At 39.3% G+C, this 15,658-nt stretch overlaps 1 protein-coding gene across 5 annotated transcripts in view; it reads left to right on the forward strand.

The window, feature by feature from the left end:
- Positions 1 to 13,752, forward strand: part of LOC110833713 (secretin receptor) — a 59,399-nt gene extending 45,647 nt beyond the window's left edge. For 3 of the 5 annotated variants that reach the window (XM_022072115.2, XM_022072118.2, XM_022072116.2), the window contains 10 exons: positions 1,774 to 1,889; positions 2,644 to 2,793; positions 4,586 to 4,680; positions 5,465 to 5,624; positions 5,745 to 5,904; positions 6,976 to 7,106; positions 7,560 to 7,651; positions 9,493 to 9,637; positions 10,811 to 11,071; positions 12,017 to 13,752. In XM_022072115.2, the coding sequence (XP_021927807.1) occupies positions 1,774 to 1,889; positions 2,644 to 2,793; positions 4,586 to 4,680; positions 5,465 to 5,624; positions 5,745 to 5,904; positions 6,976 to 7,106; positions 7,560 to 7,651; positions 9,493 to 9,637; positions 10,811 to 11,071; positions 12,017 to 12,121 (1,415 nt within the window). In that variant the 3' untranslated portion in view covers positions 12,122 to 13,752. Of the gene's footprint in view, positions 1 to 1,773; positions 1,890 to 2,643; positions 2,794 to 4,585; positions 4,681 to 5,464; positions 5,625 to 5,744; positions 5,905 to 6,975; positions 7,107 to 7,559; positions 7,652 to 9,492; positions 9,638 to 10,810; positions 11,072 to 12,016 lie in introns of those variants that run through there. The other 2 variants (XM_022072119.2, XM_087357835.1) reach the window with 2 other exon arrangements.
- The last annotated feature ends 1,906 nt before the right edge of the window (positions 13,753 to 15,658 follow it).

The following is a 15,658-nucleotide window of genomic DNA, read 5'->3' on the forward strand; positions in this document are numbered from 1 at the left end:
ATAATAAAATATCATTGATGTTCCATATCGATTGATCAATTTACATTTCGGAAATGTAAATCGATCAATCGATATGGAACATCAATGATATTTTATTATCTTAATTATAGGAAATTTTAAAAATATTGTGATCAGACGGATTAAAATAAATAATTGTTATAATATTCACAATATGACGCAATTACACTATCTTATGAAATAGTATTTATTTTTAATTTGTTCTTAAGAGGGTTAAGTGACTATCGCTGTCTTGTGATTGCTCTGTTCACTGACACAAAGAAGTTACAGAATTTGTTTAAATTTATTTCGCCAAATAATATCTATTATATTATTCTTACTTTCATTTCAAATCTAAAACATCTTGACGATGGTGAAGAGTCAATTGAATAAAAATTTACTTGGATATTATCCATCGTCTAGTAATAAAACGTAAAAAACGTAAAACGACGTTTCGGAGATGGGGCTCTATCTCCGTCTTCAGGTTCCTACTCAGTTGGGCCCACCAGATACGTTTTATTACTAGACGATGGATAATATCCAAGTAAATTTTTATTCAATTGACTTACTTTCATTTACTTAACCGGATTCTTGTGTCTTCATTAAATTAAATTCATCCTTTGTGGTCGTCCGATCACTCATTTCGCAAGGCCTGTGCCTACATTGGACACCAAAATCATACAAGAACACGAGAAAACATCTTTTATTTGAGTGGGACTCGAACTCATAATTTCAGTGTTCCAGCAGCCTCCGGCTGCTCACCAATTACTTGGCTGTATTCATATTACGTCACAGTTTGGTTCCAAACTTGTCGACCGAAACGACGTCTAAAGAAACTCTCGGATTAGACGTACGAGGTGCGATCGGAAAGTTTCCATACTGCGCCTATTTAAAAACCCGTACACTTATCTCAGGTATTAAATTCATCCATCACCCTCGAAGTAGTTCCCCTGGGAGTGAACACAACGATCCCAGCGCCGCTGCCAAGCCTGGAAGCATCCCTGGAAATCTTTCTTTGTCAGCCTGTCAAGCACCATCTGCGATTCTGCCTGAATCTCTTCTATCGTCTCAAATCTCCTTCCCTTTAGCTGAATTTTCATCTTTGGGAAGAGGAAGAAGTCACACGGAGCTTAGAAAGGAAATTGGGGTCGGTTCTTGCAAGATCTTTGAGCTCCTGACAAACGAGAAGTCGATTCTGCTTCTGGTCCTCAGACAGAATGCGTCGCATGTGGAGTTCTTCCTTTAGAATCAGCTGACAGGTCCCAGAGCCTATCCCAACAATGTCGCACAAGTCGTTGATGGTACGACGTCGATCTTCGTAACATTTTCGGGCGTTGTGCTCGAAGATGGTCGTCCAGAACGCTCGTCATCATCGACAGAGGTTCGGCCATTTTTAAAACGTGAATGCCACACAAAAGTTTGTGCACGACCTATTGCGGACTCCCCAAATGCTTGCTTTAGCATTTCATAGGTTTCAGTAGCCGTTTTGGCGAGTCTTTGGCAAAATTTGATTCACACGCCATTCCGAAATCGCAGGAGAGTCGGTGTAATGCACTACCAAAACGCCCGTAACTAAGAAACAAATGCTAATTCGATGATGCCGGCTGGCACACTGATTCACTATGAATGTAGGCCGCACCCCCTAGCGTATGATTTCCCAAAAGCGTGGCTCAAATGCCATGATTTCCCGTCTTAATTCCTCAAGTAATACGCACCCCCCACTTAATATCATCACTGTCCTGACCTAACATAAACGCCTCTGTTCTCCGACTGCAGGTGTTGGGATGTTCTGCCCTCAAGTGTGGGACGGGATCATGTGTTGGCCCCCAACTTCATCGGGGAAGACCCACGAGCAGCGCTGTGCGGACTACATCGCTGGCTTCGATAACCAGGTAAAGCCAGTTTCTTGATTGGGAGATCCCTTGGTGGCCTGCGTCACAGCATATACAGGGTGTTTTAAAAAGTTTGGGTAATATTTATAACATGTGTTCAGGGGGTTAAAACGAAGAAAAATTTGTCGCGAATGCAGGCCCTAAATTGGCTTCTGAATGAAGTTTAAGCCTCTGGTTAATATTTTGTGATATTTAGTTTATTTTCTGAGAATGATCAGATATCTCTCTTAGGAGCGTCTGTTAGACTCGTAATAGGAGAGTAATATCTGTGAGATGAGTCTGCTGAGGGGAAGAGAACTTTATAAATGTGAAGACGTAAGTAATTTGTATTTTAACTAATATTAATAGTCTCATGCAGAATAAATGGCAGAGATTTAAAAGGCCTACAAACGTTTGAGATTTTAAGTTCTCACTGAGACGCTTATGAATGTAGTTCTCTCACGGATTGACCATCAGGAAGGCAGTAAGTCTCTCTGAAACGTCAGCATCTACCAAACTACACGACGCAACATCCCATAAGATAGCTTCTTCTAACAGAATTTTATTTGGAAGAACTTAGTGGAACAAACCAATTGGAAGACGCAAGTATCGATCTTAATGTAATATTAAAATTTGGGGGGGGGGGAAATAGTTTGTTTTTTGGGACCAGAGGGGGGATTTGAGTGAAGAGACGATTCTGTTTCATGCAATTAGTTGCTTCAAAACAAAATTTTCGTGTCAATTGGTGAGCTGAGATTTGTCGGTGTGGTTGCAGGCGAACGCGTCCAAGTTGTGTCTCTCGAGAGGCGAGTGGTTCAGGGACGAGAATAACAAGACGTGGACCAACTACAGCAGCTGTTTCAACGAACTGACCATCACAGTCCCCGTCAACTTCAGCGACCTTGATAATAATCCTCTCATCTCAGTAAGCAACGCAGAGCTCAGTAATTTTCAGTCGGAGCTCGGACCAGCATTAATTTTAATTTAAGTATAAAAGTTGGTCTAAGTGACTTAATAACATTGCATTGTTTTTCACTCTTAAGGTTTTATCTCGATTGCTAAATCCAGCAGTCAGGAGGATAATTTTGACTTGAATTTAAATTATTCCACCAATCAGGAAAGATAACCATTGGTCTTACAAATTCACGTTTCGACAAGCGAGAGAGAAAGTGTATTTTTTTTTTGGAATCAATAACTTTATTTTGGTTCTCCCAAAAGCTATCAGTGGCGAGATTTTTATCGCAATAATAGTTCATACCAAATACTCGGTCCTGTGAACTGTGAGGACAAACGTATCTCAGATTATTCCGTCCGTTGGTATCATTTCGTGTTTGATCTGAAAAACATCCGATTAATTTAATACTAATCGATTTCTAGTAGATTAACATATTTGTCATATCTTCCATGCGTGTTACGTGACCATATTGCACTCGTAGTTCGATCATCCTAACAACAGATTTGCCATATTTAATAAATTACAGTTGCAACTGGTGCGAGTCCATGACGAAAATATCGATCTTTAGCTCTCGTTTCAAACATTTTTAAATACAAAGTACTAGTATTCATTGCTCCTAGTAGATGGCATCTGTGACGCTCGGAAGACCAGGATTCTATCCGCGTCAGAGACTACAAATTTCTTGTCGGTAACGTATCCCACTGCATTTCAGTCCACAGTGCGCCTTTCGTGTGAAAAGATTTCAGACGATGAGATTTCCTGTTCTCCAGCTTTCATTCCGTGCTCAGATGTTAGTGTCTGCTAGAAGGTTGTGAAAAGACGAACAAAGCGTTTCGACAGACAATTGTCTTTGTATTGGAATGCTGTGTAAAGGACGGTGAGAAGTTATGGACGTCTCGTGTCTCCGGCAATAAAAAGTCTCACTTGCGTCTGGTAAGCAGCCGAGGTTCCAAAGACCTTCAGTTGTTTTTAAAGTCTGTCTATTCCGGCTTTCAGCTGAGATCGAGCTACCATCTATCGGTGATTCAGGGAACTAGTATAACAAGTCGTTAACAGTTGATCGGATTCTTGCCAGATTTTGTATGGTACTTACAGGCAAACAATCTAGTGTTTCTAACATAACCTCCATTCGTTAATACAGTGTAAGGGATGATAAAATTCGTGATCTGAGTCTTTGATTACATTACCCATGATCTTGTGCGCATGTGTGGTGACCGCCGTCGACGTTTAAGTGGCGTAAAAAGTGTCTTTGAAACTGTCCTGTACTCCAAAACGTTCTCTTTTGAATCTTGTGCAAAAACCCAGTTATCCTGTAGGCCTCATTGCCAACATGACCGTGGAAAAGAGAACGTGTTGGGTTAGAATTGCTTGCCGTTGAGCGTAAACGTATATACAAAATTCCAGCAGAAAATTTTGTTGCATTTATTGTTCGATTCAGAATTAAGTGAGAACACAGAGCATGTGCACAGCAGATGGCGTGAAAAAGACCCTTACGACACAGAATCGCGTGAACAACAATGGTCAGTCCTAATCTGTCGCTGTTCATATCCTACACGTCTACGTAACAAATCCATATTTATGCAAATATTCAAAAATATTTTTACTAAACTGAAATGTTATTTATAAACATCGGCAACTGTGCGGTAGAGTTCTTAAGAATCCCATAGAATTTAATAAATAAATAAATTTTAGGCGTTTATGTACTGCCCACTAATGCTTAAACTTTGAAAGTACCTGCAGAAAACCTTATTTTGTTTTCCAGGGGTACTTCCCCGCCCTGAAGACAATCGCCCAAGTGGGGTACGCCGTGTCACTCTCCACGTTGGTCATCGCGTTCTGCATGTTGGCCTCGATAAAGTAAGTTGAATTGTAAACCAGCGTCAATACAGTCCGCAGACCAGGAGAAAATCCCTGCTAAGAATTCGATATACGCGCATGCGCAAATTTCGCGGTGAGTTGACGACCGATCCTAAAAGCATTCGTTCCACAACCACTGAACGAACAACAGACGACAATCTTTCACGTGTTCTAATGTGTACAGCTTTAAGATTACCTCACAGTGGCACAGCGATTTAATCTATAATATTATCGCAACGCCCACAGAACACAGTACAGATGCACTCACTACACGCTACTCTTAACTGCGTGATGTTTTCAGTCTGTGTAGTAGCCGTAAACTCTGACGTATCACAGTTCCCACCAATAGCAGCCCTCTAGTCCACCTGGCAGTAAACATTCCCCCCGCACCGCACCAGAAACGACTTCCCCCAACAGGGTTTTTATCGCCATCTGTGGACAGTAGTTATTAGAGGCAAAGTCTCTAAAGTTGGGTCCTTCTTCAGAAACTAATATTCGCTCAAATTTATTAAAAAAAATTTTGCTCCTGTCTTGAAAACGTTCATGGCTGGTTTCCACACGACTTCATTACGTTATCTCTCCTGAGCCAATTGACTGCACTTCACTCCGTCAAAAATTATTACTTACTCTACTATCTCAACGCAGGTTTGCCAAGTGGACCCGTTTCCTTCAGGTTTCCCGGTAGAAATTACGTATGGATTTCTTGTCCCGTCTGCAACCCGTTCCCAGGAAACCGCTGTCCTTGCCCCTTTCATGCAGTGATGACTCACGAACTCGCCCACAGGAAGCTGCGCTGTCCTCGCAACATGCTACACCTTCATCTGTTCGTGTCGTTCATAATGCGCGCCTTCATGGCGCTTTTGAAGGACGTTCTATTCGTTAGCGGCGTCGGCTTACGTATGGACGTCATAGAAAAGGATGGGTCATCCTACTTCTACGATCAGGTGAGTGACGAACAAAGCTGTGACCTTGAACGAGAACTATAGTTCAGACGAAGCCCAGAAGGCAAAAATCAACACTTTGCAGGATACTGAGGCACGTTATGGAACCGTGCCTTGTTACAGGACAATTGGCTATGCAAGACAGTGACGAGTGTGTGGCAATATTGCATCATGGCGAACTACTCCTGGATCCTTATGGAGGGGCTGTACCTCCACAATCTCATCTTCATGGCCCTCTTCTCTGACACCAGCGCCATTAGTATGTACGTGCTGCTCGGCTGGGGTAAGTAGCAACTACTCGAAGAATGTAATTCAGATCGGCCATTGTCCGAGGGCGAATTCTGTTGGAGAAACTTGAAACTAGAATGAGGCTGCAGAATGGGCTTCTTATTACGTTGATAAAATCGGAGACGATTATATGGGCCGGGCTGAAAATGTAATATACCGCGTGTGGGACTTGGTGTTGATTAGAAAATAATAATAAGGTAATATTATAATGACGCGAGGTGTAAGAATATTGGCTAAAATGTCACGAATTTTTTAAAACATTAATGATTTTTTTTCAGGCTCTATAAGTGACGGAGTTACTTTGCTAGTTGAACAATTGTTATTAATTCCTTAAGAAAGCAAGATTGACTTAAGGAAGTAAGTAGGCTTATAACAACAGCATTCTGCATATATATATATATATATATATATATATATATATAACATTATCTGCAAAATTATTCATTTCGTTATTGTACATTGAAGTCCTGAGAAATATTTTATTGAAGAAACTCTTAACTCAGTTTATGACGAAAATTCATCAAAGAACTCTGATTTGTTCAGTTAGAGTTACAAAGTAATCTGAAGTAAATAAATAAGATCGATATAAGTCCAGTCAGTTCTGAGCTTGAACAAGAGAAGATCCCCTTTATGCATTCTTTTCACAGTACGTGAAACGAAAGCATAATGTGGAAGACTGTCCATCTGAATATTTACTCTGTGAAATTGTTTGATGGATTTCAGTGAAATTTGATATTTGGTGACCGTACAAAAATTTGTCGCTTGAATTAGTTGGTGCTGTGACCTCAGTTTTTCATGGAACTCAACCTAAAATTCTTCACGTTTCTCAAAAGGATAATTTAATATTTCCTTCTTTACCAGGTTACTCCAACTGAAGCCGTTAGTTTAATTAAAATCTTCTGTCGCCCATTAAAATGTGTCACATGATAAGTATAACGTATTTATAGAAATTTTAATTGAGTTATATTGTTACATTCTGAAACTTTCACAATCTTCTGTTCTTTCGATACATTCCGAGAAATTTATTATTCCCTTATACCCGTCGTAATTCACGAGACTTTTGCAGGGTTGCCAGCCCTGTTTGTGCTGCCATGGGTAGTAGGGCGTGCCCTGCTCGAGGACACATTATGTTGGACCACTAACTCTAGTGAACTGCTGTTTCTCCTTATACGAGGACCCACAACATTCTCCATACTCGTGAGTAAAGTAGCTATCAGCTTTACCGAGCATATCCAGTTTTTTTAATACAGAAGCAAGTGGATGTCACAACTTTATTATGTGTTCTTTGCAACCTGTACACAAAATGAACGTATACAGCGTGTTCCAAAATTAGCATTCTGATTAAAATATTTTAATGTAGGGACTGTTGTTCATATTTAATAATCTGTTTTCATATTGAACCTTTATTGATATATGTTTCTTGGATTTATTTTGGGACATGTGACTTTCATTATTCTTTGGGCTAAGTTAAGTAATTGTAAATTACTTGATCTATTAAATATTTGGTAGGACCCCATGAACAAGTGATTGGCCTCTCTCAAGACCTCTACCGATACAGGACGGCATGACACAGAAAGTTGCGGATGAACATCCGTGGCTCTTAAGCCTGAAATTCAAACCGGTTCGAGCATAATTATGTTTGTGTTGCAGTTGAACTTTATGCTGTTTGTGAACATTGTCCGTGTGCTGCTCCTCAAGCTCAGGGCCTCGGTGTGTGATGAAACCAGGACCTACAGGTGGGGGTACGATCATGCACTTTGATTACGCTGTCACACACAATTCTAGTTTAATATGGTTTTGAACCCGTCTTCTTCTTGTATCGTTATAACCCTATGTGGGTCTTGGCTTGTTCGACGAGTTTTTTCCATTCTGTCCTATCATTCACAATTATTCTCCATCCCCTCACTCCCATCATCCTCTCATCCTCCTCCACGTCATCTATCCATCGTTTCCGTGGTCTCCCTCTCATCCTTCTTCACATCGGGGTTTTGAACCCATGTCAATGCTTTATTCCTGAGACCACATAATTCAGTTTCATCAAATGGTATAAGATCTAAAATTTGTGAACCAAATTTAAGTTTAGTCCACTGTAACCCACATATGTACGAAGCTGCAATCACACTCTACATCAAATGTTACCAGAATGGCAAAAGTTCAGTCGCGAGTAGTTTTTGTTTGCAACATTTGTTATATCTTTAAACAAATACACTGAAATGATAGCGTACACTTCTGCGTGGTTTGACATATCTTCTGTTGGTTGGGTTTGTCAATACAGTAAACCCTCGATCCAGTGGACTAATATGAGGAGTGGGGTGTCTGATATTGCCAATTGAACATTGAATTCTACAGTTCTTTTTATATCACCAATAATCCATACTTTGAACCATAATTACCATTCAGAATGCCATTAATCAGGTAAATATACAAACTGAACAACTGCAATGACGCTAGGTTTATTAAAATGCTACAGTGTGAAGAGATAATTAAATGCAAATAAAAATCATTATAATTTGTTAAAACTGAGTGTGTCGGCTAATGTCTTGTATCCAGAAAAAATTTGGGGTACTTGTGGGTTATCGGGACTCATTGCTTTAAAAATGCTTTAATGTGTGTGGATAAATGACATATACTTGAAAGTTATTATATTTTATTTCAATAAATGACAACTAACCTAACCTATTTTTAAAGTGATGTGTCCCGATAACCCACAAGTACCAAATTTGGAAATGCATTAAATAATTGTATAGTGGAGGTAACACATGTGTTCATTTTCATGTTTCATCTATTACCTATGAAATTCGGAGCTTAGTTGTCAGCCAGATTTTATTTTGGTAGATATCAGCGTAGTACATTTCATTTTCATGTAAATATAACTTTTACAGTAGACTCCTGATTATCGGCGTTGGTAGGGAAATATATTTTTACAGAGAATCAAAACACTGGACATTCTACAAAAATGAAGGGACAATGCAAGATTTAACAGATATGTAAGTTTATTTACAGACATAAACTACATATATTTTTAAATATTTACTAACAACAAAAAGGATTATATATAAAATTTAATATTTTCTTTCCAACTATTTTTTTAAAAAGGATTCCAATGGATAGTAATAATGTTCTGTTGTTACAAAATTCAGGTTTTAGCAACATTTTATTTATGTCAATATGTTAAATTTATATATAATATATGTTGTATTTATTCCTTTCTTTTTAAAAATTCTTTAACAACAGATTTTCAAAATAAATATTTAATTTTACTTTGAACATGACAGTCCATTTAATCTGCTCCAGTTGGTAGTACACTTTCCCACTCATCTTTCATTTGCATTCAGAAATTTGATGAATTTCAATTTTACCTTGATATGAAGTAGACAGCCTGTAACAAAAAATAAAATGAAATTCAACCGTGAACATACAGTGTGGATGTAATTTCGCATTTAATTAAAATTAAATTTATTGCGTGACGTGTTACATGAGGCCAGATAGTAGACATAAACAAGAAGACATGACCTCCCCATTGTGTTTCTCTTGCGAGAACTATGAATAAATTAAATATAGCCCCCGACTATGTTCCTTCCAGACGATGGGCAAAGTCTACACTAGTGCTGGTCCCTCTGTTTGGGGTACACTACACGGTGTTCCTGGGGATGAGCTACAGTATCGGCGTGCATCCAGGCGTTGAGATAGCCTGGCTGTTCTGCGACCAGCTGTTTGCTTCCTTCCAGGTCAGACGCAATAAGAATATCCCATATAAATTTACAGATTGAATTCTTATCATCTAGTTTAGAGTGTGTGTTTTTCTCTGTCTCTCTCCTCTTCTTCTTCTCTCTCTCCCCCCTCCCTCCCTCCCTCCCTCCGCAGAGCCGTACATCAGCTTTGCTATAGATATAATTTTTGGACTCTTCATGCCAGATCTTACTTATCAAATGAAGATGAACGATGTTCTAGTCATTTTAAAGAACACATTTATCAATATACCATCGCACTGCATCTGAATTATGAACACATCAACCTTTTAACTTTCCCGGAACACTACGTTAATCTTAAAAAAGCTGAAATGCATTTGCTGTTCAGTGTAGCTTCCGACGAGTTTTCGCATGTTACAAAACCGAAAACAATATCCAGTTCAATGTCGTAATTATATCGCGAATTGAAATTAATGAGTGAATGCACTCGGTGATGCAGTCTGTAATTCTTATGCGACTGCCATATTCCGTCATCTCGTACTTGAAAGTTCCAACCACTCCATTCATCCAAGTGAGAATATGGCCCTTGTAGTCCGAGACCGGTAAGTTTGTCACTGGAAGGAAGCAGGGCGACGGAGGACGACGAGTGCTAGGGGGTTGACTACAGGTTGCAACCGACGTGACTGCTATCAGTGCAAAACACATTTACCAGCTCATTGTCCGGTACACAACTCAGGCTGTCTGTACTTGAAATCGACGGTTTTCAAACTGAGACAACACTGCACAATACATAGAGCATTACCTTACCTACACCAAATGCTGCATACCTGCTTACGTCCCTTCAAATACGGCCGTACTTACCAGTATCGGACAGTAGCTACTCCTCTGTATGTGAATATGTGCCTTAATAAGAAGGAGGCAAAGGTTAGAATCTGAGATTAAGGTCCTCATAGTAACAAAAGTGTTGATTGTGGTCTTAGCGATTTTTACACCAAGTAGACTCGTAGGTGATTTCAAATATTTTGGAGGAACATATTGCCTTGAAGATGAAGGTGAAATGTTGGTAACCACCTGAATTACTGTATGGGATTACAACCCATAAGGCCACAATTAAGAAAGTTTAGAAAGTTGCGTGTCCTTGAAACTGTTACATTTATGACATTTGGAGCGATGTGGTCCATCTGGCAGCAGTGCCTTGTGATCTGTTTTCAGGGTTTCTTTGTGGCGGTCCTATACTGTTTCCTGAATGGCGAGGTTCAAGCCGAACTGAAGCGCCATTGGCTGCATTGTGGAAACCTTAGGGGTTATTTCCGCAGCCCACTCCGCCCTGGACACTGTTACTCCAACACTGACTGCACCTCGCTCAGCATGGGCCCTGTCGGAGGAAGCAGAAAGTTGCGTCATGGCAGCAATCATCTCTGTACATCCTTTGTAGACCACAATGCTGAGGCACACTATACCAGTGCCCCTAACGTAAGAAATGTATTTTCCAAAGCTTAAATCGCAGTAGAGTCTGACCTCTGGAAATCATAAGGGTTATTTAAAATCCTTGTTATTGTAATTGAAACTGGAAATTTATAAGTCATCAGAGCGTTAAACTGAACCTTGTGTCTGTTAAAATTACAAATTTGGCAACTTGATGCAGGTTTCAACCTTTCAGTTAATGACTTATATTTTTCAGTTTGAAATTATGTATGTTTATATATCACCATGTGGCCACGGTGGTCTAGCGGTTAGAACGCTGGCCTTGTAATCCTGGGGTTTCGGGGTTCGATTCCCGGCGGTGCCCGAATTTATAACTTGTGTTGGGCAAGACCGTGGTCTGGGCAACACGGAGTTTTCCTCCGTGGCATCCCAACAATTACTCCATTCACACACAGAAGAAGGCAATGGCAAACCACTTCTGGATCATCTGCCAAGAACGTATATGAACAGGTCCCAGTCCGAGAAAAGGATGGAAGGATCCTGTTCATATGGACCTGTCGTCAGACAGAACACTAAATAATAATAAGATGAGGTGGTCTAGCGGTTAGAACGCTGGCCTTGAAATCCTGGGGTCTCGGGTTCGATTCCCGGCGGTGCCCGAACTTATAACTTGTGTTGGGCAAGGCCGTGGAGTTTTCCTCCGGGGGCTTCCCCGGTTTCTCCGTGGCATCCCAACAATTACTCCATTCACACACAGAAGAAGGCAATGGCAAACCACTTCTGGATCATGTGCCAAGAACGTATATGAACAGGTCCCAGTCCGAGAAAAGGATGGAAGGATCCTGTTCATATGGACCTGTCGTCAGACAGAACACTAAATAAATAAATATATATCACCATATTACTAATTTATAATTTCTGCTGTTCCTTTATTTTGCATGTAAACATTCTATCTACAGTTTGAGTTATTATGTCCTTCATGATAATTTTCAGGCATCTGAAGCAACTGCCGCACTGGGATCGAACAGCAGGTGGTATAACTCAGAGTGCAACATGTCTGGATCCCACATTGAGATGGGACGTCTCAACGCATGTTAAAAAGCTACTCGCATACTGGACATACTCCACCATCATTGCTCAAGTCGGCAAGTGAAATTGAATATTATTCTCTAAGTAGTGTGATTGCCGTTAAAAATTCAGTGGAAATATTGTTTGTTGCATTATTATTCGCAAATTACACGCGCTTTCATAGCGACATTAAGCTCGAAATGCCAGCAGGAAGACCGAGATCAAGAAATGTCAAGTGAAAATGTTAATTGCGCAATTGACAGTACAAGGAAACATGCGGATTCAGCAACTTGAAAAGTGGAAACAATAAAATGTGAAATGAGAAAAGCAGGTAATATTAAATAAAATCACCCAGCACATTTCAACATGAATTGTTTGTGACTTTGATTAGCGTGTGATCAGGAAAGTAATTTATAATTTTTATACAGGGAGAAAAGAATTTCCGTTATTAAATAAATTATCAGTAATCTTGAAAGGAGGCATTCATTTTCATAACTACACAGAGTATTCAAAAAGAGTGTCGAAGGACATTGGTTTCAAATTTAAAAAATACAAAAATAATAGAATATAAAGTCCCGCGCTGTAGCCGCGTGGTCTGAGGCATCATGCTTCGGACCGGCGATACGGAATGCGCGCTGGTTCGAGTCTCGGGGGAGAAGAAATTTTCTCATGAGCTTCCGGCCAGTGTATGGGACCGGTGCCAACCCAGCATCGTAAGGAAATTGGGGAGCTACAATAAGTAGCGTAATCCAGTCAGGAAAACTAGCAATTGCGGAGGGGTTCGTCATGCTGACCGCACGTTGCTGTATATCTGGTTGGATGATCGTTCACCTCTGCTTAGGCATGTGAACGTGAGGCCAGCTAGTCGGCTTTGGTTCTCAGGGGGCTGTTACGCCACGGATTTAATTTTAATTTTTTAATAGAATATAAAAGCAAAAAACAATGTTGTAACAGAGAGGGCACACTGAGAATATACTTGAACAAGGTTTTCTTATATTTCTGAAATGAGACCTGGATTCATCTGATGTATACAACCATCACTGGCAACATAACAACAGATGGTTTTATTAGTAGCAATACTTCTGATCAGCATTACGTGCTTGATATTGAAGGGATTTTTTTTTTCTGGAGCGTATCTGACTTTTAAATCACAGTCAAAGCATAACGGTTACCTCAGTGAAATAAACTTTGAGCCTCAGGTCCTACTTACGCTTTGAGCACTTTGCAAATTATATTTAAGAAATATTTATACCCAATCTCTGATGGTTCCATTGAAATTAATAAAAATCTTGACTTTTGTATCAAGAAAATAAAGCATTTAGCAGGAGTTCAAAAGGAGCTGGAAATTACGAGGAAGAAATTACAAAATATTAACTATTTAAAATTGATCCACGAGTCAAATATGAAAAAATAATACATAAGTTATACACTCACATTTTGTATCGTCCATTGATTATAATTTCTTCTCCTTTACTTGTGGCCCAGCTGTGGCATCAGCCCATCTCTAGCGAAAACTTTAACATAATAAGGCGTTTCAGTCATTTTAGTTATTATACAAATCATTGTCATACATATCATTTGGGATCATGTTCAGTCTATTGTGTAGTTTATAAACATAACTGTATTTAAATGTTTAATAAAGATACATAACTCATCTTTAATCACCATGCCAGAAGTGTCCGTAATTAAATGTCTTCCTAATTTTTTTCTATCACAACTGTTGGTCTTTTGTTGAAGTTTAATCATGAAAATATTATTTATACATTCCATGACAACTTAATATAAAAAAATCAGTGATAAATATTTCCAAGGTTGTGTTATGTGTATACTACACAGCAGTGGTCCCCAACGCGGTGCCCGCCAAGGCTTTTTTTGGGTGCCCGCATTGTTACGGAAAGTGGTTATACTGAATAATGAAGGCCGTTCAACCATGAACATCATAAAATGAAAGCACAGATCTCGACTTACTGACACCAATCTTGACGATTGTTTGCGAGCAGTAACATCATCCTACACTCCCAAATTTGAAAAACTGGCTGATGAAATGTGGTGCCAAACATCACACTAACTTCCCACTTGAGTAATAATAATTGTACTTATAAAACTACGTATTTTTGAATGAATGGTTTCTTATATCATTAAACGTCGTGTTTTTTGTGTATTATTTGGTGTCCATATCTTATTTGTCCAGTGAAAAGAAAATTTGGCTTTGTTAATTGGTTGGTGACCGCCACGATCTCATGAACTCTCAAATGTACCCGTAGGCACAAAAAGGTTGGGGACCACTGCTATACAGTGTAAAGTACTTGGTTTGATATACCACTGCTGTATGGTGGAAAGGTTTATTCACTCAAGACATTTTATTTTTGTGATAAAGTGGTATATTCAAAGTGGTTGATAAACCTTTTTCTTTCCTGTTGCCCCTTTCTGTCATTCAGTGCAGATAAAACACAGCTGTTGTTCTACGATTACTACTTTATTCAGGTGTTCTACCCGGCGAGGCTCTTCAGTTTTGTGGGTGAAAAGATTCTATAGAATTGTATGCGTTTCAGAAGGCAAGGGAAAGAAGTTAGAAGTTACCATGTAATTTATAAATAAAAGGAATACAGAACAGAACTATCTCCATTGGTGGTGTATGACACTGGCAACCATTCATCGAACTCGTTATATGACCTGTGTTCTTGGTTTTTATTTTGTAGTTTATTTAACGACGCTTTTTCAGTAGCTCGGAATGAGAGGGTGATAGTGAATTGGAAAGTATGTAGCAGGAAGTGGTTGTAGCCTGATTTAAGGTACTATTCCAGAATTTGCCTGGAAGGACTGAGGAAAATCATGAAAACCCCAGTCAGATAGCCGGTCTTGGGGCTGAGATTTGAACACAGGACCTGCATACAAAGCAGGAGTATGATCTGAAGCTTTCACGGCGACTAAGTATAATAAATTCTTTGAGGATGAAGATGGTTCTCGAAACATCTGTGTTTTCTTCATTAAGCCACCTTACACAGCTGGTAGCCCGAGAAGAATTTATTATACAAAGTAGGAGTGTTAACCACTCAACCATGACGTTCGTTTTGTTGGTTTTGTGCAGTGCTAATTCTTCATTGATCAAGAAACATTCTCACATTACAAAACAGGGGTGTTTTATGGTTAACACTTATGCTTTGTATTCTGAAGGTCATTAGTTTACTTCCCAGTATTCTGATTGAGGTTATGTCCGTTTTTGCCCTTCACCTCCTTCCTTCACGTATTGATATATTTATTCTAATATGACAGTTGCATACACTCATTATAAATTGTTCCCATTCCTGTTCACCGTCTACTCTTATCTTGTATCTCCCTTGCAGGATGCTAGCACAGTGTAGCATGCGGTTACATTCAGAAAGAAATGGGCATAAGTAACATTATTAGAACATAATTTTTTCTTAATGATAGCTTTACACTTTTAATATCTATCATACAGTAATAGGGGGATTATACCCCGATATTATGGGGCAGCATGCTGAACTTAAACTCCAGGAGTAATGGTTTAGCAATATCAATAGTTGTAAATAAAAAATGTGTAAGGTG

Source organism: Zootermopsis nevadensis, unplaced genomic scaffold (assembly GCF_977971745.1).
Source record: "Zootermopsis nevadensis isolate Lab colony 2312 unplaced genomic scaffold, Znev_1.0 Znev_ptg000028l, whole genome shotgun sequence".
Lineage (NCBI taxonomy): Eukaryota > Metazoa > Arthropoda > Insecta > Blattodea > Termopsidae > Zootermopsis > Zootermopsis nevadensis.